General features: G+C 46.7%; 1 protein-coding gene across 1 annotated transcript in view; it reads left to right on the top strand.

Moving 5' to 3' along the window:
- Positions 1 to 23,119, top strand: part of ATP1A2 (ATPase Na+/K+ transporting subunit alpha 2) — a 76,874-nt gene that overhangs the window by 41,752 nt on the left and 12,003 nt on the right. The window contains exons 13-19 of the mRNA XM_077464098.1: positions 5,251 to 5,426; positions 8,309 to 8,445; positions 11,065 to 11,215; positions 12,878 to 13,046; positions 13,211 to 13,365; positions 13,824 to 13,947; positions 20,239 to 20,384. Of these exons, the coding sequence (XP_077320224.1) occupies positions 5,251 to 5,426; positions 8,309 to 8,445; positions 11,065 to 11,215; positions 12,878 to 13,046; positions 13,211 to 13,365; positions 13,824 to 13,947; positions 20,239 to 20,384 (1,058 nt within the window). The remainder of the gene's footprint in view (positions 1 to 5,250; positions 5,427 to 8,308; positions 8,446 to 11,064; positions 11,216 to 12,877; positions 13,047 to 13,210; positions 13,366 to 13,823; positions 13,948 to 20,238; positions 20,385 to 23,119) is intronic.

Genomic DNA, 23,119 nt, shown 5'->3' with positions numbered 1-23,119 from the left:
TGCCCCTGCAGAGCTGACAAAACATCCGCCCCAGTGTGGCTCCTGTCCCCCAAACAAACCAGCGCAAGCACGGCATGGCATCGTTTTGCCTGCGTACTTGCGTAGCCCCTGCAACGCCTACGGAGCACCGCTGGTTCTGAGGACAGAGCACTGGAAGAGGCCATGGAGGAAGAAGAAGAGGAGGGGGTGGAGGAGAGAGGTGTGTCACAACCAATAGTAGCATTTTGGAGGCGTGGTGGCGGAACAACCTCCAACACTACTGCACCTTGTCCTGCATCCTTCCCAGCAGCCAGGAGAGTGACCCAATGGGCCGTGAAAGACAGGTAACGTCCCTGTCCATGCCTGCTGGACCATGAGTCAGCGGTAATATGCACCTTACCGCTGACCGCCCTGTCCAGCGAGGCAAGGACATTGCCTTCCACATGCCGGTAGAGAGCCGGAATCGCCTTCCGTGAGAAAAAGTGGCGTTTGGGGACCTGCCACTGAGGAACCGCACATTGTACAAACTCACGGAAGGGGGCCGAGTCTACCAACTGAAAAGGCAGCAGTTGAAGTGCTAGCAATTTAGCCAAGCTAGCATTCAACCGCTGGGCATGTGGATGGCTGGGAGTAAATTTCTTCCGCCGGTCCAGCAGCTGGGGCAGGGACATTTGTCTGCTATAATCGGACGTGGATGTACCACTAGCAGAGTTCCCGGAAGCACTTGGCTGTGACACACCTAATTCTACACCTTCATTCCTCTCAGAGCAGGTTTCAGAGAGGACTGAAGGTCTAGTGGGGTTGGAGATGCCAGCTGATGAGGAGCAAGGAGAGGTCCGCTTTGTTCTTTGGTGTGGGTCTTTGAGGTATGCTTGCCAACGAGCTGCATGGCAGGTCAACATATGTCTGGTCAAGCATGTGGTGCCCAAGCGGCTGATGTTTTGGCCACGTGAGATACGCTTGAGACATATGTTGCAAATAGCAGCGGTGCGATCTGATGCACTCGTCTCAAAAAAGGCCCACACCAAAGAACTTTTAGAATAACGCGCAGAGGAAGCGCTCTGCGCAGAGGAAGCGCTCTGCGCAGGCGGAGCTCTGCGGTGTGATTCAGTCGGTGTGCTGCCCCTAAGCTGGCCCCCGGAGGGCATCCTGCCTCGTTGGACATGTGCCTCCTCCTCCTCCTCCTCCTCCTCCCTCCTTCCAGGCACCCACGTGGAGTCAGTGCCCTCATCATCCCCTCCCTCTTCATCGCTGTAGCAAACCTGGCAGTATGCTGCAGCTTGTGGAACATGACTGCCAGATTGCTGTCCTTCTTGAGCATCCCCTCTCTCTGTGCTCACGCTACTGCCTTCCTCTAGCTGAGTGTCATCATCAGAGCCCACCAAACACTGGGCATCCTCCTGGAGCATGTACCCAACACTGTGCTCAAAGAGTTCAGGAGACTCCTCAGGAGGACGTGGTGGGTCTAGGGAAGGAGTCACTGATGATGACATTGAGAGGAGGGACGACGATGTGTTGGCAGCTGCTTTTCTACTACCCTGAGACTGGGTGAGAGAGGATGAGGAGGATGAAGAGGGCTTGGTCATCCACTCTACCAAGTCATTGGCATGTTGCGGTTCAACATGTCCAGCTGCAGAAAAGAAGGACAAGCATGTCCCATGGCCACGTGCTGATGACAATGCACCGCGTCCACGACCAGCACTGTTGTCTCTAGACACAGAGCCTTCTTGCCCTCTTTTATCGGCTCGCGCCTGTCTGCCTCTCCTTGCTGGCCTTCCAGACATGGTAATGGCCTGAAGGGAGTTGGGTAAAACAGTAGTTGGGTAGTTTATATTGTGCTGGAGGCACACAACACCCACTAACTCCTGCAGATGCCTTTTTTATAGAACAGCAGAGTTAAAGGGGTATATACAGATGTATACTGTGCTGTGCTGGAGGCACACACAACTTCCAATAACTCCCGCAGATGCCAATCGGGCCCAAATAGAGAACAGCTATGTAGGTGGATAATAGCGGTATGTACTGGGTACAGAGCAGGCACACAGCACGCACTATCTCCTGAGTGACACTACTGACTGCAAGCTCTATTGTTAAAGATGGACCACTAGCTATATAGGTGAGGTGAATATCACGGTGTATACTGCGGTCAGGGCACGCAGACAATAACCAGAAAACAGCAGAGTTAAAGGGGTATATACAGATGTATACTGTGCTGTGCTGGAGGCACACACAACTTCCAATAACTCCAGCAGATGCCAATCGGGCCCAAATAGAGAACAGCTATGTAGGTGTATATAGTGGTATGTACTGGGTACAGAGCACGCAGACAGCACGCACTAACACTACTGACTGCAAGCTCTATTATTAAAGCTAGATCACTAGCTATATAGGTGAGGTGAATATAGTGGTGTATACTGCGGTCAGGGCACAGACAGTAACCACTACACAAGAGCAAAATAGTAAATCAGCCAAAAACGATTGGTGTGTAACTGTGTTGAAGGTACACAGAACACCCACTGCTTCAGATGCTAACAAACACTACACGAGGCCGCCTGAAAGGCAGCTTTATATAGTGTGGGGCGTGCACTACACAGCCTGAGCTATGATTGGCCACAGGCAGGATGCCTGTGGCCAACCATTGCTCTCCTCGCTACTGGCGCTGCGATTGGCCAAGCATGCGGGGTCACAGTGCATGCTTGGCCAATCGTGAGACAGCAATGCATTGCGCCATCGCAATGCATTGTGGGCCACACGAATTTTGCCGTGAACGGCCCAAACGTTCGGAATTCGGCGAACGCACGAACGACCGATGTTCGAGTCGAACATGCGTTCGACTCGAACACGAAGCTCATCCCTAATTGCCAATAATATGTATGCAGTATGGGCGCACAAAAAGAAAAATCGCTTAGCTTCTGTTATAGCTGGTCCACATTTTCCTCCTTGAACAGGACTTTGATCGGACTTGATTTAATGCTTAAGGTGTGTTTTGTATATTTTTGGCTACTTTGCAGTAGACAAAAGAAACAAAAAACCCTGTAGTATGTTAATGTACTTTTACTAAACCAGAATGCTGCATATACAATGAACATTGCCAATAATATGTATGCAGTAAGGGTGCACAAAAAGAAAAATCGCTTAGCTTCTGTTATAGCTGGTCCACAATTTCCTCCTTGAACAGGACTTGGACAGGACTTAATTTCATGCTTAAAGTGAAGGTTCACACAAAAATGGAACCTCCGCTTTTCGGAATCCTCCCCCCCTCCTGTGTCACATTTGGCACCTTTCAGGGGAGAGGGGGTGCAGATACCTGTATAATACAGGTATTTGCACCCACTTCCGGGCATAGACTCCCGCAGGAGTCTACGCCTCTCCCCCCCCCCCCCCCGCTGTCTGCTGGGAAACACACGGGTCCCAGATACAGCAGGGACCATCCGGATTGTGCAGCGAGACTCGTGCATGCGCCGTAGGGAACCGGGAAGTGAAGCCGCAATGCTTCAGTTCCTGATTCCCTCGCCGAAGAGGGTGGCGGCAGCACCCGAGAACCAAGCGACAGATCACATACTAGCACATTATGTGACACTTACCTGCAAACGAAGCCCGTGTCCTCCCCGCTGCGGGCCGCATCCATCTTTGCCCGTCTTCCTTCCAGGGCCACGGACTTCGGTTCTGTGACTGCCCGAAACCATGTGATGTCACTCCCAGGGAGCCATCGGTCACGGCACACTCGCCTGAAAAAACGGCACGGGTGTAGCCGATCCTTCGGAGCGCATGCAACGATGACATCATTGGCGCAGAAAACAGTAAATATCTCCTAAACGGAGCACATTTAGGAGATATTTACAATACCTATAGGTAAGCCTTATTCTAGGGCTTACTTATAGGTACAACTTACAAAGAGAGGTTTACAACCTCTTTAATGTGCCTTTACTAAATCAGAATGCTGAATATACAATGAACATTGCCATTAATATGTATGTAGTAAGGGTGCACACAAAAAAAATCACTTAGCTTCTGTTATAGCTGGTCCACAATTTCCTCCTTGAACAGGACTTGGACAGGACTTAAAGCAGAACTATAGGCAAAACTTTTTTTTTCATTTTGGATAGAGCAAGGGAGGATTATAACCCCTGTCAGATTTTTTTCGCCATACTTGTACCTTTGCAGAGATTTCCCTTCACCTTCTGTCCCATAGCCAAGCAGGAAGTCCGTGGAAATCCCTGCTGTTTAAGAGAATTCCTTGGGGACACCCAGATCACCAGAACTAGGGTCACCATTGGATTGTTTCCCTCTATTACTTTTCTGGGTTTTCTTTTACTTTCAATTTCAATGATAATGGTAAACAGGACAAATAGAGGGGGTGAATCTCCCTAATGGTGGCACAGATAGCAATAAAAACTTACAAACATTCTAATCCCGCTCCACTCTATCCAAAAGTGAAAAAAAAAGTTCTGCCTTCAGTTATACTTTAATATCGTGCTTAAGGTGTGTTTTGTATCTTTTTGGCTACTTTGCAGTAAAGAAAAGAAACAAAAAAATTCTGTATTATATTAATGCACTTTTACTAAACCAGAATGTTGCATATCAAATGAACATTACTAATTATATGTATGCAGTAAGGGCGCAACAAAAAGAAAAATCACTTAGCCTCTGTTATAGCTGGTCCACAATTTCCTCCTTGAACAGTACACATGTTTAAAGGAAAGCAGTATCTTGGTCTGGTTCCCTTGTGTAGATTTTTGGCCTTTATTTATTCCCACATGGGCATAACCCTTTCTACTCCCATTTCTGCCTACAAGCATACATTACCCCCCCCCCCCCAAAAAAAAAAATCCCCTCCTAGCAAAAATCCCCTCCCCCTTCTACCATATCACGTCTTCTAGAAAAAAAAAAACCCAAATCCTCACTCCTAGCACAAATCCTCTTCCCCCATCCACCCTCCCAACACAAATCACCCCAAATCACCACCCCCCTGAATTTCCCCTCCTAGAGCCATTCTTACCCCCCCCCCCCCCCCCGCCACCCCCGAAATCCTCCTCTCAAAACAAATCTCCGGTGCTCCCCCTCACATAAGACTACAGTGCCCAGGGCAGCCGCCGCCCGTCCACCCCTTGTCCCAGCCCTGCCCATAATCTTTTCTCTGCTCCCCCCATTGCTACCTTTAAACATGGAGGTATAGAGAGGAACCTCAGCCCTGCGTAAGCTCTGACTGGAGCAATTCTGAGCTTTTACAGGTCCAATGTAAAGGTCTTATGCTTTTTTTTTCTCCATCAGGGTTCTGCCAGTCTTATATGTCAGCTGAGAATTTTCCACGTGGCTTCAAGTTTGACACGGATGAAGTCAACTTCCCCCTCAACGGCCTGTGCTTCATAGGCCTGATTTCCATGATTGATCCACCCAGGGCTGCTGTACCAGATGCCGTTGGGAAATGCCGCAGTGCTGGTATCAAGGTACGCACCAAAATATACAGAGATGGCGCTATAAAATAAAACTATAAACCAGGCTGCAGATGTTCAAGTATTTACATATTCATATGGTTCATTGCTGGGAGGGGGAAAAGGGGAGCTGAGCTTCTGAGTCTCTGGTTGGGTTAGGGGTGGGAAGGGGGCAGAGCTGGGCAGCTGGGAGGGGGAAATGAGTGGCTGGGAGATGGAGCAGGGGAAGCTGAGCTGTTGAGTTCCTGCTGGGAGGGAAGAAGGGTGAACTGAGCCAGGGCCATCTTTGAGCATGGGAATGCTGGGCAGTTGCCCAGGGGCCAAACTTGACCCCAGCTAGGGCCAGACTGGCCTACAGGATAGCAGGAAATTTCCCGGTAGGCCACCTGCATTGGGGCCGCTTTGAGTTACGGCTGCAATGCTCCGCTCTTTCCCTTTCTCCTCCTCCTCCTGTGTATCACGAAGCTGGCTGGGCCTGTGTTCGGCGGCTGCACTGTAACAAGGTCCCACCCCCCTAGTGTAATAGTAGATTGAATCATTGTTCTGCCTATCACACGAGCCGGTCTAGAGGGGGTGGGACCTTATTACAGCATGGCCGCCGAACAGACACAGCTAGCTCCATGATACTCAGGAGGAGATGCCCGCTGAGCGTGTGTTACCGGGCGATGGTGAGTCTATATTAATTGGCACAGTGATGCTGCATTCATGGGCACAGTGAGGGTGCAATTGGGGGAACAGTGAGACTGCAATAATGGGCACAGTGAGACTCTAATGGTGGGCACAGTGAGGGTGCAATGGTGGGCACAGTGAAGCTGCAATGGTGGGCACAGTGAGGCTGCATTCACGGGCACAGTAAGGCTGCAATGGTGGGGACAGTGAGGCTGCATTCACGGGCACAGTAAGACTGCAATGGTGGGGACAGTGAGGCTGATTCACGGGCATAGTGAGGCTGCAATGGTGGGCACAGTGAGGTTGCATTCATGGGCACAGTGAGGCTGCAATGGTGGGCACAGTAAGGCTGCATTTCTGGGCACAATGAGGCTGCAATGGTGGGCACAGTGAGGCTGCGTTTATGGACACAGTGAGGCTGCATTTAATGGGCACAGTGAGGCTGTATTCACGGGCACAGTGAGGCTGCAATGGTGGGCACAGTGAGGCTGCATTTACTGGCACAGTGAGGCTGCAATGGTGTGCACAGTGAGGTTGCATTCATGGGCACAGTGAGGCTGCAATGGTGGGCACAGTAAGGCTGCATTTCTGGACACAGTGAGGCCGCATTTAATGGGCACAGTGAGGCTGTATTCACGGGCACAGTGAGGCTGCAATGGTGGGCACAGTGAGGCTGCATTTACGGGCAAGGTGAGGCTGCAATGGTGGGCACAGTGAAGCTACATTTATGGACACAGTGAGGTTGCATTCATGGCCAAAGTGAGGCTGCAATGGTGGGCACAGTGAGGCTGCAGTGGTGGGCACTGTGAGGCTGAATTTATGGACATAGTGAGGCTGCATTTGATGGGCACAGTGAGGCTGCATTCACAGGCACAGTGAGGCTGCATTCATGGGCAAAGTAAAGCTGCATTTGATGGGCAATCGTACGTGATTGTGTAGACAGGGCCCCAGTGCACTGTAATGCCCAGGGGCCTATAATGTTCTTAAGATGGCCCTGAGCTGAGCTGTTGAGTCCCTGCTGAGAGGGAATAAGGGTGAGCTGAGCTGCTGAGTCACTACTGGGAGGGGTAGCAGGGGGGCATAAGTTGCTGGGAGGGGGAGCAAAAGGAGATGAGTTGCTGAGCCACTGCTGGGAGGGGGAACAAGGAGAGATGCGCTGCCGAGTCATTGCTGGGAGGAGCAGCAGGGGAAAATGAACTGCTGGTAGGGGGGGAGATGAGCTGCTGAGAGACGAATTTCAGTGCTTTTGCTGTAAATAGTGAGGATGAATTTCTCCACAGTACCTGCAGCTGCAAAAGTCAGGGAGATCTTGTTTTAAAGCTCACTGACAGCTCCATAAGAATTAGTAAATCTGTAAATGACAGAAGCCTGGGTTTCACTTCAAAACTCAAGCTTTATCGATAACGGGTCCGTGGACAGAAGACACGTTTCACTGCTGGAGGACTTGTGATTTTGTTGGGCAGATCTCATGCTTTGGAAATGAGGAGAGTCTATTAAATAGAACTTTCCAACCTTCATTACTGACAGAGCTCCTAATGATCGCTGGGTTACATCTGGGAGGTAAATCTGAAAGTTCTGTCGGAGTTCAGAGAACATTCCCCGAGGTTTCCCTGATTTCCTCGTCGGGGATAAATGAATCCTGACCTAGATTAGGCTTGATGTAATTTACATTGCTTATTAAATATACTTTGATTTTTAGGACGCAGTGCCACGGGGTGATCACATATGGAGTAGCATCCTTAAAATACGTTTGAAGGATAGATTTAGCTCATTTTGTTGACAGGCAGCTCTGTAAAAATGTATATTTGCTTAAATCTCCAGCCTCCCTTTCAGTCTTGCACAAGTTGTACCGGCTCATCCCCTGGACTAAAATGCCTTCCTCTGATTTCACCGCACACTGTGAGCTTTTTCAGTGTGCAGTAGAAGCAGCAGCAAGTCAGATAGAGCCCTCCTCTTTGCTTAGCCTGAGGACACCCAGCATCATCTAGCCCCTTTCCTCCCCAGCCTGACTGTCCCTGGGCCCCGCCCCTTTCCATTCATTGGACTCCAGTTCTTTTTAATCATGGACGCTCAGGGTCACATGTTGTAGCCAAAGAACAGTTGCAGCTGCAGATGACCAAAAAAATTACCTATTGCCCCATTTATGGCTACTGATCTCAGGAATGGGCTATGTGGTATGTAGATAGAACCCGGGTCACACCATGGCAATATTTACTTCTGCCTTCCAGGTCATCATGGTGACTGGCGACCACCCAATTACCGCCAAGGCCATCGCTAAAGGCGTGGGTATCATCTCCGAGGGTAACGAGACTGTGGAGGACATCGCCGCTCGCCTTAACATCCCAGTAAATCAGGTCAATCCCAGGTAAGTGGATACATTCCCGGGACCAAAACATTATTTTTAACAGAGTGTTATCAATCTATAAAATCTGATATACTGTATATATATATATTACATACCGGGATAGGCTAGGCTGGGCCAGGGGGCAGGGTGGCAATTCAATTGCTGACAGTTTTTTTTGGGCTGCGCTGCTCTGCCGGATTACACAGAGTGGAGATCTCCAACTTACCTGGCGTAGCCGCTGTAATACCAAGTCCCGGCTCCTATGATAGACAGCACACTGGTGATAACGGCCGCACTGGGTAAGCAGGAGACCCCAGCTCTGTGTAATAGGGCACCTCTCCTCTCTCAGCACTGCAGGCTGCATTTTATGGGCACTGGTGAGGTTGCATTGGATGGGCACTGATCAGGCTGCATGATGGGCACTGGTGATGCTGCATTGATGGGCACTAATCAAGCTGCATTAATGGGCACTGATGAGGCTGCACTGATGAGGCTGCATTGATGGGCAATGATCAGGCTGCATTGATGGGCACTGATCAGGCTGCATTGATGGGCACTGATCAGGCTCCATTGATGGGTACTAGTGAGACTGCATTGATGGGCACTGGCAAGGCTGTATTAATGGGCACTGATCAGGCTGCATTGATGGACACTGGTGAGGCTGCATTGATGGGCACTGATCAGGCTGCATTGATGGGCATTGATGGGGTTGCATTGATGAGCACTGATGAGGCTGCACTGATGGGCACTGGTGATGCTGCATTCATGGGCACTAATCAGGCTGCATTCATGGGCACTCATCAATGATGAGGCTGCATTGATGGGCACTGGTGAGGCTGCATTGATGGGCACTGGTGAGGCTGCATTGATGCATTATTTTTGTTAAACCTCCTTTGTTGCTATTAACATTAAATTATGTTACCACAATGTATCATATTGGTCTTGCTTCATAGCATCAATATCCTTTATAAAACCAGGTGGGCATGGATGATGAGCTGATTCTGTGGTTCAATGGGCTGCCAGCCCTCCCCTGAGTTTTAGCGGTGCTGTAACCCTGTAATAGCGGTGCTTTTCGACCGCTAGCGGGACGCTTTTAACCCCCCTGCTAGCGGGCAAAGAAAAGTTTAAAATCGCCCGTGGTGCAGGTGCTTTGGCAGCGTTGCCTAATCATTTCAATGGGCATCACGTTTTGGGTGCGGTGTATACAGCGCTCCCCCACCACCCCAAAGATGCTGCTTGCGGGACTTTTTTTTCCCATCCTGCAATCGCCCCGCCCCCAATGTGAAAGCACTCGGGCTTCCACACTGGGGAGGCATGAGAGGCGCTTTTCAGGTGCTATTTTTAGCGCTAAAACGCGTGAAAGGGGTCTAAGGGCTCACTTTTAACATCTTACCCTATGGACAATGAAGACGGATATGCTGCCAGCGGGACCCCTGTGAACTAGTTAGAACATTGCAGCATTTCATTAAATGATTGCGCGCTAATATATGTATAGATAGGGGGCATTGTCGCCACCCGGTGGCAGATTTTGGGTACTGCTTGTGCAAAGTTTTTAGATATAATGTTCCCAATACATCCATCAGCCCCATCCCACCAATCAAATTTTTTTATTATTTTGGCCAAGCCTAGCAAAAGACAATCACTTGCCAGCAGAATTGGATTTATTTTGACTATTACAGCATCCTAAACACTCAGACCAGCTGGAAAAAAGCTTACCGTGTAGTGCTGCACAGTGCTTGTACTTTACTGCTCCACTCATTTTAGTGCATAGCTATAGAATAAATCTTCTGAGCACATAGCGCATCACATAACACGATTTCTAGGTGTCCTGTCCTTTAAATTGGTGCAGTCTCAGCAGTCGTTCAGTAAGGAAGCTGACTGCGTCGTCTGATAAGTCTGTGGCCACAAGAGGGAGCTTCTGCAGTTGAATATGAAAATAGAGAGCATGAGTTGTGCGATGGTGGCAACAAAGAGTCAACTTTACAAAATGATTACTCTCTCTCTCTCTCTCTCTCTCTCTCTCTCTCTATATATATATATATATATATATATACTGTATCTATATATACTGCATCTATCTATCTATCTATCTATCTATCTATCTATCTATCTATCTCTATCAGGGGTGCTGCCCCCCTAATCCAGCCAACCAGGAAGCGTGTCCAGAGACCCGATTGGCCGTGAGTCATAAGATCCGATTAGCCGTGGGTCCTAAGTCCCTGACACCATGAGATAAAAAGGTGACGGGGAGGGAGCTCCAGTACACAGTCTGTGATTAACGGCCTCAGCTCTGTTCCTGTGTGCTTTTATGAAGGGTGGGGGCGTCCCTTCCCTCCAATCAGCTCCCCACTCCCTGCTTTCTGAAAGCTCAGACAAGCTATATAAATTCTGCACTTTGTACAGATGTAGAGAAAACTGCAGATAAACATGTACATTGTACATAGCAGGATTTGTTTCATCTCTATGTACCTGGGGCCGGTCACTGCACTGGGTACATGGAAGGAATTACAACCACTTTTAATTTACTTTGATACAAAAGTTGTTACATTATAACCAAACGTGGAATAAAATACAGAAGACGTTTGTTGGATAAAAAAAAAAAAAAAGAAGATGATTCTGGTTTGTTTTGTTTTGTTGCAGAGAGGCGAAGGCGTGCGTGGTCCACGGGTCGGATCTGAAGGACTTCACCTCGGAGCAGCTGGATGACATCCTGAAGAACCACACGGAGATCGTCTTCGCCCGCACCTCGCCGCAGCAGAAGCTGATCATTGTGGAGGGTTGTCAGAGACAGGTACACCCCGCTGCCTGGGAACACCCACATTGGCTTGTAGCCAATCATTCTCTGTATAGTTGTTCTGGCCCAGAGAAGCCAGAGGATCAACAGGAAAGCCAGGAAATTAGTATTTTCCAAAAAAAACACCAATGGCGGCAGCTGCTGTCACACAGGGAACTCCAATGGTGGCAGCCCCTGTAGCACAGGGAACACCAGTGGTGGCAGCCTCTGTAGCACAGGGAACAGCAATGTCGGCAGCCTTTGTAGCACAGGGAACACTAACACCAGCAGCCTCTGTAGCACAGGGAACAACAATGGCAGCAGCCATTGTAGCACAGGGAACACCAATGGTGTCAGCCTCTGTAGCACATGAAACACCAATGGCGGCAGCCTCTGTAGCACGGGGCACACCAATGGCGGCAGCCACTGTCACACAGGGAATGCCAATGGCGGCAGCCCCTGTAGCATGGGGAACACCAATGGTGGCAGCCTCTGTAGCACATGAAACACCAATGGTGGCAGCCTCTGTAGCACAGGGAACACCAATGGCAGCAGCCCCTGTAGCACAGGGAACAATGGCAGCAGCCTCTGCAGCACAGGGAACACCAATGGCGGCAGCCACTGTAACACAGGGAACACCAATGGCAGCAGCCCCTGTAGCACAGGGAACAATGGCAGCAGCCTCTGTAGCACCGGGAACACCTGTGACAACAGCCACTGTAACACAGGGAACACCAATGGCGGCAGCCCCTGTAGCATGGGGAACGCCAATGGCGGCAGCCTCTGTAGCACCAGGAACACCTGTGGCAACAGCCACTGTCACACAGGGAACAGCAATGGCGGCAGCCCCTGTAGCATGGGGAACACCAATGGTGGCAGCCACTGTCACACAGGGAACACCAATGGCGGCAACCCCTGTAGCATGGGGAACACCAATGGTGGCAGCCGCTGTCACACAGGGAATGCCAATGGCGGCAGCCCCTGTAGCATGGGGAACACCAGTGGTGGCAGCCTCTGTAGCACGGTACACACCAATGGCGGCAGGCGATGTCACACAGGGAATGCCAATGGCGGCAGCCCCTGTAGCATGGAGAACACCAATGGTGGCAGCCTCTGTAGCATGGAGAACACCAATGGTGGCAGCCTCTGTAGCATGGGGCACACCAATGGCAGCAGCCACTGTCACACAGGAAACACCAATGGCGGCAGCCCCTGTAGCATGGGGAACACCAATGGTGGCAGCCACTGTCACACAGGGAACACCAATGGCGGCAACCCCTGTAGCATGGAGAACACCAATGGTGGCAGCCGCTGTCACACAGGGAATGCCAATGGCGGCAGCCCCTGTAGCATGGGGAACACCAGTGGTGGCAGCCTCTGTAGCACGGTACACACCAATGGCGGCAGGCGATGTCACACAGGGAATGCCAATGGCGGCAGCCCCTGTAGCATGGGGAACACCAATGGTGGCAGCCTCTGTAGCATGGGGAACACCAATGGTGGCAGCCTCTGTAGCACGGGGCACACCAATGGCAGCAGCCACTGTCACACATGGAACACCAATGGCGGCAGCCCCTGTAGCATGGGGAACACCAATGGTGGCAGCCACTGTCACACAGGGAACACCAATGGCGACAGCCTTTCTTGCTGCTCAAACTCTCACTGCGTTTTCCTCTGCAGGGCGCCATTGTGGCGGTGACTGGGGACGGCGTGAATGACTCTCCGGCTCTGAAAAAAGCTGATATCGGCGTGGCTATGGGCATAGCGGGGTCGGATGTCTCCAAACAAGCTGCGGACATGATCCTATTGGACGATAACTTTGCCTCCATTGTGACGGGCGTGGAAGAAGGTTTGTAGAACCAGAAGTGTGTATGACTCTGGTGAGGACATTGGAGTGTAAGCTCTTGTGGTGCACAGTCATCATCAGTGAATCTCTGTAATTAAGTGTAATAATAAATGTATAATTAGTTCATTGGCACAGCTGATTTGGTTCTTTTTTTTTTTTTATCCCAGGTCGGCTGATTTTTGACAACCTGAAGAAGTCCATCGCCTACACCCTGACCAGTAACATTCCGGAGATCACGCCGTTCTTATTCTTTATCATCGCCAACATCCCTCTGCCTCTGGGCACCGTCACAATCCTATGTATTGATCTGGGCACAGACATGGTAGGTGCTTATATGCAGTCTCACTAACTAAAAGAGAGGAAGAAAGCAGCACAAGGAGCCCCGGGGCAGGGAGCATGCTGACAGGAGGAGAGAGCAGAGTGGATGAGAAGATAAGCTCATCGGTCTGCTGCTTCTCCTTTCGCTTTCTGGTCATGGGGCTGGGGGGGGGGGGGGGGGGGGGAGGGGATCAGACCTGTAAGTGTTACTGAACTGCAGCAGAGAAAACTCATGTCTCCTGCCAGTAGACAGTAAATATTGTATGCATTGCCTGAGATCAGCTTTAGTGGCACATAGCTTACAATCGGCTCATTGGAAGAAGAGATGGCAAGGCGGAGGGGGGTGGGTGATTCCACTTCACCCTCTCAGTGTCACTGTTCCCCACTTTGTGCGGTGGCTACCTAGTCATGGTGGCGGGATGAAGTGTCACGTGACCCAATTTCTTTTCTTTTACGCACTAGGTGCCCGCCATCTCGCTGGCGTATGAAGCTGCCGAAAGCGACATTATGAAAAGGCAACCCAGGAACCCTCGAACGGACAAACTGGTGAACGAGCGCCTCATTAGCATGGCATATGGGCAGATTGGTAAGTCTAGGCAATCTAAAAGCTTTATGAGAGCCTGTTACACATTTATGAGAAACAGCTATGTCTTTTCAGTTAAAGGACAACTTTTGACTAAGAAGTCAGCAGTGGGCAATAACTTTGACCTGCAGTACCACTTTTTGGCCACAAGATGCCATCAGTTTTCCTATTTGACTGATGCCCAGAAGAGGGAAGTAAAGATTGTGATTAGTGCCTGATGAAGGGAGAGCTGAGCCCCCCGTAATGCGTTGGTTTGACCTTCTGAGGACACAGACAGCAATACTATCCTGATGGAAGTTATAAACCTTCCACATGTTACTGGAAAATGCATTTTCTTCAGGGTTACACCTATTGCCCTCCTGCATTCATAATGAGCGCACACACCTCTCCATGTGAGATCCCCCCCCCGCAGTATCTCTTATTGGCCACAAGATGCCCCCAGTTTTCCTGTTTGACTGATGGCCAAAAGACGGAAAGGAAAGGCTGTGATAGCTCCTGATGAAGGGAGAGTTGAGCCCCTGTAATGCGTTGGTTTGACCTTCTGATACCTTCTGAGGACACAGACAACAATACAATTCTGAAGGAGGTTATAAACCTTCCACATGTTACTGGAAAATGCATTTTTTCTTCAAAGTTACACTTATTGCCCTCCTGCATTCATAATAAGCACACACACCTTTCCTTGTGATTTCCCCCCATAGTACCTCTTATTGGCCACAAGATGTCCTCAGTTTTCCTGATGCCAAGAAAACGGAAGGAAAGACTGTGATGTCTCCTGATGAAGGGAGAGTTGAGTCCCTGAAATGCGTTAGTTTGACCTTCTGAGGACACAGACAGCATAAACAAACCTGATGGAGGTTGTGAACCTTCCACACTCTACTGAAGAATGCATTTCTCTTTAGGGTTACACTAATCACCCCCCTCCATTCATAATAAGCACACATACCTTTCCATGTGATTTTCCCCCCATAGTACCTCTTATTGGCCACAAGATGTCCTCAGTTTTCCCGATGCCCAGAAGACGGAAGGAAGGGCTGTGATAGCTCCTGATGAAGGGAGGGTTGAACCCCCAAAAATGCATTGGCTTGACCTTCTGATAACTTCTGAGGACACAGAGAGCAATACAATCCTGATGGAGGTTCTGAACCTTCCACACTCTACTGGAGAATGTATTTATTTTCAGGGTTACGTTTATCACCCTCCTGCATTCATAAAGAGTGCACACACTTGTGATTTCCCCCCTGCAGTACCTCTTATCAGCCACAAGATGTCCTCAGTTTTCCTGTTGCCCAGAAGACGGAAGGAAGGGCTGTGATAGCTCCTGATGAAGGGAGGGTTGAGTGTCCGAAATGCGTTAGTATGATCTGAGGACACAGACAGCAATACAAACCTGATGGAGGTTGTGAACTTTCCACACTCTACTGGAGAACGTATTTCACTTCAGTGTTACACTTATCGCCCTCCTGCATTCATAATGAGCGTACACCACAACTCCATGTGATTTCCCATGCAGTACCTCTTATTGGCCACAAGATGTCCTCAGTTTTCCTGATGCCCATGAGACGGAAGGAAAGACTGTGATAGCTCCTGATGAAGGGAGGGTTGAGCGTCCGAAATGCATTGACTTTACCTTCTGCTCTTTCAGCAAGAGTAATCTATAGTGGACTGATCACAAACTTGTAACGCTCTCATCCTTCCTTTACTTCCTGTTCTCTCTTACACCCGTCACCTGAAGAGGAAGTGAGCGGAAATCCCTGTTAAGCGAACACAGACAGCAATACGATTGCGACGGAGATTCGGTGTGTTCCACGCGCTGCTGAAAAATTTGATTCCCCGCAGCTTCCATTTGTTAATTAGCGCAGCTTTCGAAAGAGAGGAATAAAAATAAAAAAAGAAGCCGACTTTATTTTGCAGTTATGAGCTGCAGAGATGGATTACGCCTACAGAAGTAAATTACAGATAACAGCCGAGCGGCGAGCGGCGAGGGGCGTGGCGGACGCAGGGAGCCGTGCGGTTATATTAAAACTCAGCCAAACATAATTCTGTGAATAATACAAGTGCTCCTAACTGTCGGGGCTTTCTTTGTATCGAAGCCGCTAAAATAAATGTTATTTGTGGGATTAATCGCTCCCCGCCGACGCCCCGGCAGGGTACGCGAGAGCGCTTAGGAAATGAGCTCGGTTTTCTTTGAAACTTACTTTTTTTTTTAAAGAGAAAGATCTTATTATAGAAGACCTGTGCTCAGACACAGAGGCTGCTAATGCTGACTTCTGCCTGAAAATGCTAAGTGCCTGGCTGGGCTTAGAGACGCCGGCCCTGGAACAAGCATGCAGAAGAGGAATGGCAAAGGGAAGCCCTAAACCCTCATTTGCATTTTAAATCTGACCTCTGGTCTTCCCTCCTGTCTTACCGGCTCCTATCCTGCATGGGAATGGCTTACTCTGATTTCATTGCACCCTGTGAGCTCCTCACAATGTGCATTAGAAACTGCAGCAAGTCAGATAGAGCCCCGCCTCATTTCCTGGCTGCAGGATGTCCAGCATCATTTAGACTATTCCTCTCCAGCCTGACTGGCCCGCCCTACCCCTTTCAAGCCTGACTGTCTCTGGGCCCACCCCTTCCCAGCCTGACTGTCCCTGGCCCACCCCTTCCCAGCCTGACTGTCCCTAGTCTGCCCCTTCCTAGCCTGACTGTCTCTAGCCCGCCCCTTTCCAGCCTGGCTGTCCCTGTCCTGCCCCTTCCCAGCCTGTCTGTCTATGGCCCATCCCTTCCCAGCCTGACTGTGCCTGGCCTGCCCCTTCCCAGCCTGACTGTCCCTGGTCTGCCCCTTCCCAGCCTGACTGTCCCTGGCCCATCCTTTCAATGCCTGACTGTTCCTGACCCGCCCCTTCCCAGCCTGACTGTCCTTGGTCCGCCCCTTCCCAGCCTGGCTGTCCCTGTCCTGCCCCTTCCCAGCCTGTCTGTCTATGGCCCATCCCTTCCCAGCCTGACTGTGCCTGGCCCGCCCCTTCCCAGCCTGACTGTCCCTGGCCCGCCCCTTCCCAGCCTGACTGTCCCTGGCCTGCTCCTTCCCACCCTGACTGTCCCTGGCCCACCCCTTCCCAGCCTGACTGTCTTTGGTCCGCCCCTTCCCAGCCGGACTGTCCCTGGTCCGCCCCTTCCCAGCCTGACTGTCCCTGGTCCGCCTCTTCCCAGCCTGACTGTCCCTGGCCCACCCCTTCCCAGCCTGACTGTCCCTGGTCCGCCCCTTCCCAGCCTGACTATCCCTGGCCTGGCCCTCCCAGCCTGACTGTCCCTGGTCTGCCCCATCCCAGCCTGACTATCCCTGGCCTGCCTCTTCCCAGCCTGACTGTCCCTGGCCCACCCCTTTCCAAGAGTTACTGTCTCTGGCCCACCCCTTCCCAGCCTGACCTTCACTGGCCCCTCCCCTTTCATTTATTGATTTCAGTTCTTTCAATCTTGGAGGCTCAGCATTACATGTGGGTGTTACCTATGCAAATACAGCCTGTCTAGAAACGCCCACTCCACCTGTTCGCAAAAACATTTGTGTCCTCCATAAAAACCTGACCCCGCCCACCAATATTATTGACTACAGCTCGGCATGTCTCAATGCCAAACCGATAAGCCAGTCCAGAGCTGCTGTAAGCCTATACTAAAGCTGTGGGGGCAGTGCAAACCTCAGACAGCTCCTCATCTGCTATCAGCCCCTGGGAGTGCAGGCAGGGATGTAGCTCAGCCTAGGCCATTTCCAACGCGTTTCGCCCTCCCCATGGGAAGGGATGTAGCTCAGCCTAGGGCATGTCCCAACGCGTTTCACCCTTGCCATGGGGCTTAAAGTGATTGCAAAGTCTCTGTCTTTTTATTCTATTAAAATAACAAACATGTTATACTTACCTGCTCTGTCGCAATTGGTTTTGCACAGAGCAGCCCAGATCCTCCTCTTCTGGCTGGAGCTCCTGGCCCCTCCCTCCTGTTGGATGCCCCCACTGCAAGCAGCTTGCTATGGGGCACCCCGAGCCGAGCTGCAGCTCAGTGTATCTATTCAGACACAACGAGCTGCGGTTCGGCCCCCACACTCTCTCTCTCCTGATTGGCTAACCGAGTTTGACAGCAATGGTGCCTCAGCCAATCAGGAGGGAGAGTCCCAGACAGCGAGGCACTCGTGGACATCACAGGATAGAGATGAGGCTCAGGTAAGTGTTAGGGTGGCTGAGGAGGGAGCTGCACACCGAAGGGCTTTTTATCTTAATGCGTAGAATACACACCTTCTACCTTTACCCCAACTTTAAGCCCCATGGGTGGGACGAAACGCGTTGGAGGTGTGTGGCTTGGACGGAGCCCTGGGCTGAGGCTGTTTTCACTTTCCATACATAGGGTTTTGTTGTGGACCTTCTTCTGTTGCATTCCAAAGCTGCTGGTCATGTGATGCCAGCTGATTGTATACAGAGCTCTCCGTATGATGTGTTGTGACATTCTGATTAAGTGTATCCAAAACCATTTTTTTTTTGGATAACGTAGGTAATGGTTAGAGCCCCAGTCAGGTTTTTATTGTTGTCTGTGTCCCTGCTGGTGAGATTAACTCTGAGTATTTCTCCTGGTGACCACTGTCAGAAACTCATGGGAAATCCAAAATGTTATAGTTGTCACCAGAGCAGGAATGCAGGAGAAATCTTCCATTGGGGGACATCGGATTTGGAGAGATTTACTGTCACTTCCTGTTGTGTCTCTGAGACAGGAAGTAAAGAGAAATCTCCCCACAGTAGGGAGAAAAAAAAACGGAAATGCGTTCTAACCCCTCTCTACTCTATCCAATGCTTAAAAAAAAAGAAGCTTTGCCTTCAGTTCTACTTTAAGCCCTGCTGAAGAGTGAGTTGAGCCCCTGAAACGTGTTGGATTTACCTTCTGATCTTTTATTAAGATTAATAAATCTATACTGGTCTTATCATCAACTTGTGGCACTCTCATCCTTTATATATATATATATATATATATATATATATATATATATATATATATATATATATATATATATACATATATATATATATATATATATAGAGTAAATATATATATATATATATATATATATATATATATATATAAAGGATGAGAGTGCCACAAGTTATATAGAGTAATACCTTGGATTACGAGCATAATTCGATCCAGAAGAACGCTTGTAAACCAAAGCACTCGTATATCAAAGCAAGTTCCCCCATAGGAAATAATGGAAACTCAGATAATCAGTTCCACAGCCACTGCTTGTCTATGCAGTACCGCATGTGGCCAGATGTGCGGGTGCACCAGAGGCGCTTGGCGACACTCGGGAACCAAGTGTCTCCGAGCATCTCCGAGCATCTCCGAGCGTCACCTCTGGCCAAATGCGGTACTGTACACCCCAGCGGCTTGAATCCTGCTCGTCTTGCGAGACAGCGCTTGCAAAGCAAGTCAGGATTTTTATTTCTTTTTTAAAATAGCTCATATTGCGAAACGCTCGTAAACCGCGTTTACATGCAATTTGAGGTTTCCACTGTACTTTATATATGGCAGTTCCAGAATACACCACAAGGTGGAGCCCTTGTACAGAATCAGAATACTTTATTCATCCCAAAGGGAAATGATTGAATCCCAACAGGAAATTACAATTATTCTAATCTAATGAGTTTATGGCAGCGCAGTGGCCAAGTGGTTAGCACTTCCGCCTAGGTTCGAATCCTGACACTACCTACCTGGAGTTTGCATGTTCTACCTGTGTCTGTGTGGGTTTCTTCCGGGTACTCCGGGTTTCCTCCCACATTCCAAGGATAGGTTGATAGGTTAATTGGCTCCTGTCTAAATTGGCCCTATTATGTGTAATCTTAGGGACCTTAGATTGCAAGCTCCTTGAGGGCAGGGACTGATGTGAATGTACAATACATATATAAAGCGCTGGTCCTATATAAAGTACCTGTAACAAATAAATAATATTTATAAAAAGTGCACTATGTGGATGTCTCCGGCATTTGCTCAGGCAATAGCAATTTTTGTATTATGATTATCTCCTATGATCATCAGCCCCATCTAGTGGCCATAATGAGGTATTGTTCGGAAATACCTTAATTGGAAAAAAAAGTACCACATTATGGCCACTAGATGGAGCTGGTAATCATATTACCAACAATACAGTGATTATTTGTTGTGCCCAATGCAAAGGCTGAAGACATCTGTATGGGGAATTATTTAGACCCCTTTAGTAAATGAAATGATCTGCCCCGTGTTGGCTCTTCCCCCCCCCATTGATATCGCCTTTCTTTTCAGGTATGATTCAGGCTCTGGGTGGCTTCTTCACCTACTTTGTCATCCTGGCGGAAAACGGCTTCCTGCCGTCTCGGTTGCTCGGGATCCGATTGGACTGGGACGATCGCTCAATGAACGACGTAGAAGACAGCTACGGACAGGAGTGGGTATGTACGGGAACGCCGACTACCCGCCAACGCTACTAAAACAAACCAAACTTCAACCAAACCCAGCGAACGTGGACCGACCACATTCCAACTGCCGATTTTCCTGTTACAAGTTGGATGCGGAGATTTGAGATTGGCCACACATGTGACAATTACAAACACTTTGTAATCAGTAAAGTGATCCAAAGTGATTTTAAGAATAAAGTGCTGATTAAATAGAGAATCAACTAGAACTATTTACATAAATTAATTTGTTTTCAGAATTTATTTCGTTTATTTCAATTTGAATCGATTTGAATTTTTAAAATCCCATTGGAAATCGAATTTATTCTTTTTGAAATTCGAATTTTGGAAGATGGTTACATTCTTTCTATTCCATTCTATTCTTTTGTTTTCTATTCTATTCTTTTCCTTTCTATTATATTCTTTTCTATTCTATTTGTATTCAAATTAATTATATTCCAAATTCATATTTTGGAAGACGGTTATATTATTATATTATTTCTATTTCATTCTATGCTAATCTATTATTTTCTATTGTTTATTCTATTCAATTCTTTTCTATTCTATTTGAATTTGAATTTATTCTATTCGAAATTCAAATTTTGGAAAACGGTTATATTATTATATTCTATTTCATTCTATCCTATTCTTCTCTATTGTTTATTCTATTCTATTCCTTTCTAGTCTATTCAAATTCGAATGAATTCTATTCGAATTTTAAACTTTGGAAAATAGTTATAATATTATATTCTTTCTATTCTATTCTATTCTATTCTTTTTTATTATTTATTCTATTCTATTCTATTTGAATTCAAATTTATTCTATTCCAAATTCAAATTTTGGAAAACGGTTATATTATTATATTCTTTCTATTCCATTTCATTCCATCTTATTCTATCTATTCTTTTCTATTCAATTGAAATTCTAATTCATTCTATTCAAAATTCGAATATCAGAAGATGGTTATATTCTTTCTATTTTATTCTATTCTATTCTGTTCCTTTATTGTTTGTTCTATCATATTCTGTTCTTTTATTTTCTCTTCTATTTCATTCTGTTTTGCTCTATTCTATTTTTTTCTATTCTTTTATTTTGTGTTCTGTTCTTTTTTACTCTATCATATTCTATTATATTATTTTATTTTCTATTCTATTCTTTTCAAATCAATTCAAATCCTAATTTATTCTATTTAAAATTTGAATTTCAGAAGATGGTTATATTCTATCTATTTTATTATTTTCTATTCTGTTGCTTTATTTTCTATTCTATTATATTCTGTTCTTTTATTTTCTCTTCTATTTCATTCTGTTTTGCTCTATTCTATTTTTTTCTATTCTTTTATTTTGTGTTCTGTTCTTTTTTACTCTATCATATTCTATTCTATTATTTTCTATTCTATTATTTTCTATTCAATTCAAATTCTAATTTATTCTATTTGAAATTCGAATTTCAGAAGATGGTTATATTCTATCTATTTTATTATTTTCTATTCTGTTGCTTTATTTTCTATTCTATTACATTCTGTTCTTTTATTTTCTCTTCTATTTCATTCTGTTTTGCTCTATTCTTTTTTTTTCTATTCAATTTTTTTCTATTCTTTTATTTTGTATTCTGTTCTGTTTTACTCTATCATATTCTATTATATTATTTTATTTTCTATTCTATTCTTTTCTATTTAATTCAAATTCTAATTTATTCTATTTGAAATTCGAATTTCAGAAGATGGTTATATTCTATGTATTTTATTATTTTCTATTCTGTTGCTTTATTTTCTATTCTATTATATTCTGTTCTTTTATTTTCTCTTCTATTTCATTCTGTTTTTCTCTATTCTTTTTTTTCTATTCTTTTATTTTGTATTCTGTTTAACTCTATCATATTCTATTCTATTATTTTATTTTCTATTCTATTCTTTTCTATTTAATTCAAATTCTAATTTATTCTATTTTTAAATTCGAATTTCAGAAGATGGTTATATTCTATCTATTTTATTCTTTTCTATTCTGTTGCTTTATTTTCTATTCTATTATATTCTGTTCTTTTATTTTCCCTTCTATTTCATTCTGTTTTGCTCTATTTTCTTTCTATTCAATTTTTTTTTCTATTCTTTTATTTTGTATTCTGTTCTGTTTTACTCTATCATATTCTATTCTATTATTTTCTTTTCTATTCAATTCAAATTCTAATTTATTCTATTTGAAATTCGAATTTCAGAAGATGGTTATATTCTATCTATTTTATTCTTTTCTATTCTGTTGCTTTATTTTCTATTCTATTTTATTCTGTTCTTTTATTTTCTATTTAATTCTTTTCTATTTTTTTCTATTCTATTCCTTTATTTTCTATTCTATTTTATTCTTTTCAGAAATTAGAATTCGATTTGAAAACTACTATTATTCGGATTTGTTTAAATTCATAACTGTTGAAATTTCGGGTACATTCCGAATTCCCGAATTTCAATTTGGAATGAAACAAACCGTAATCAACCGTAATAGTTGTAAAACCAGGTACCCCCATCACGTGACTTTCTGCCGCGTCCAATCAGGGGTTTCTTCCACAAAACAAAGCGCAATTTATTCATTCTATTCTTTTTCAATTGCAAAATAATTGAAACGGTTGACTGATCGATTGATTGGATTTCCACATGCATGGCCAGCTGCTAATCTCCTGACTGGTCGATATGGGCAACACCCATTTTTGATGTTTTTCTATGTCAGGCGGCGCCATTCGC

This window comes from Lithobates pipiens, unplaced genomic scaffold (genome assembly GCF_037356315.1).
Source record: "Lithobates pipiens isolate NorthernLeopardFrog02 unplaced genomic scaffold, aLitPip1_a1.2 Scaffold_30, whole genome shotgun sequence".
Taxonomy (NCBI): domain Eukaryota; kingdom Metazoa; phylum Chordata; class Amphibia; order Anura; family Ranidae; genus Lithobates; species Lithobates pipiens.
This window is presented reverse-complemented; position numbering and strand designations above follow the sequence as displayed.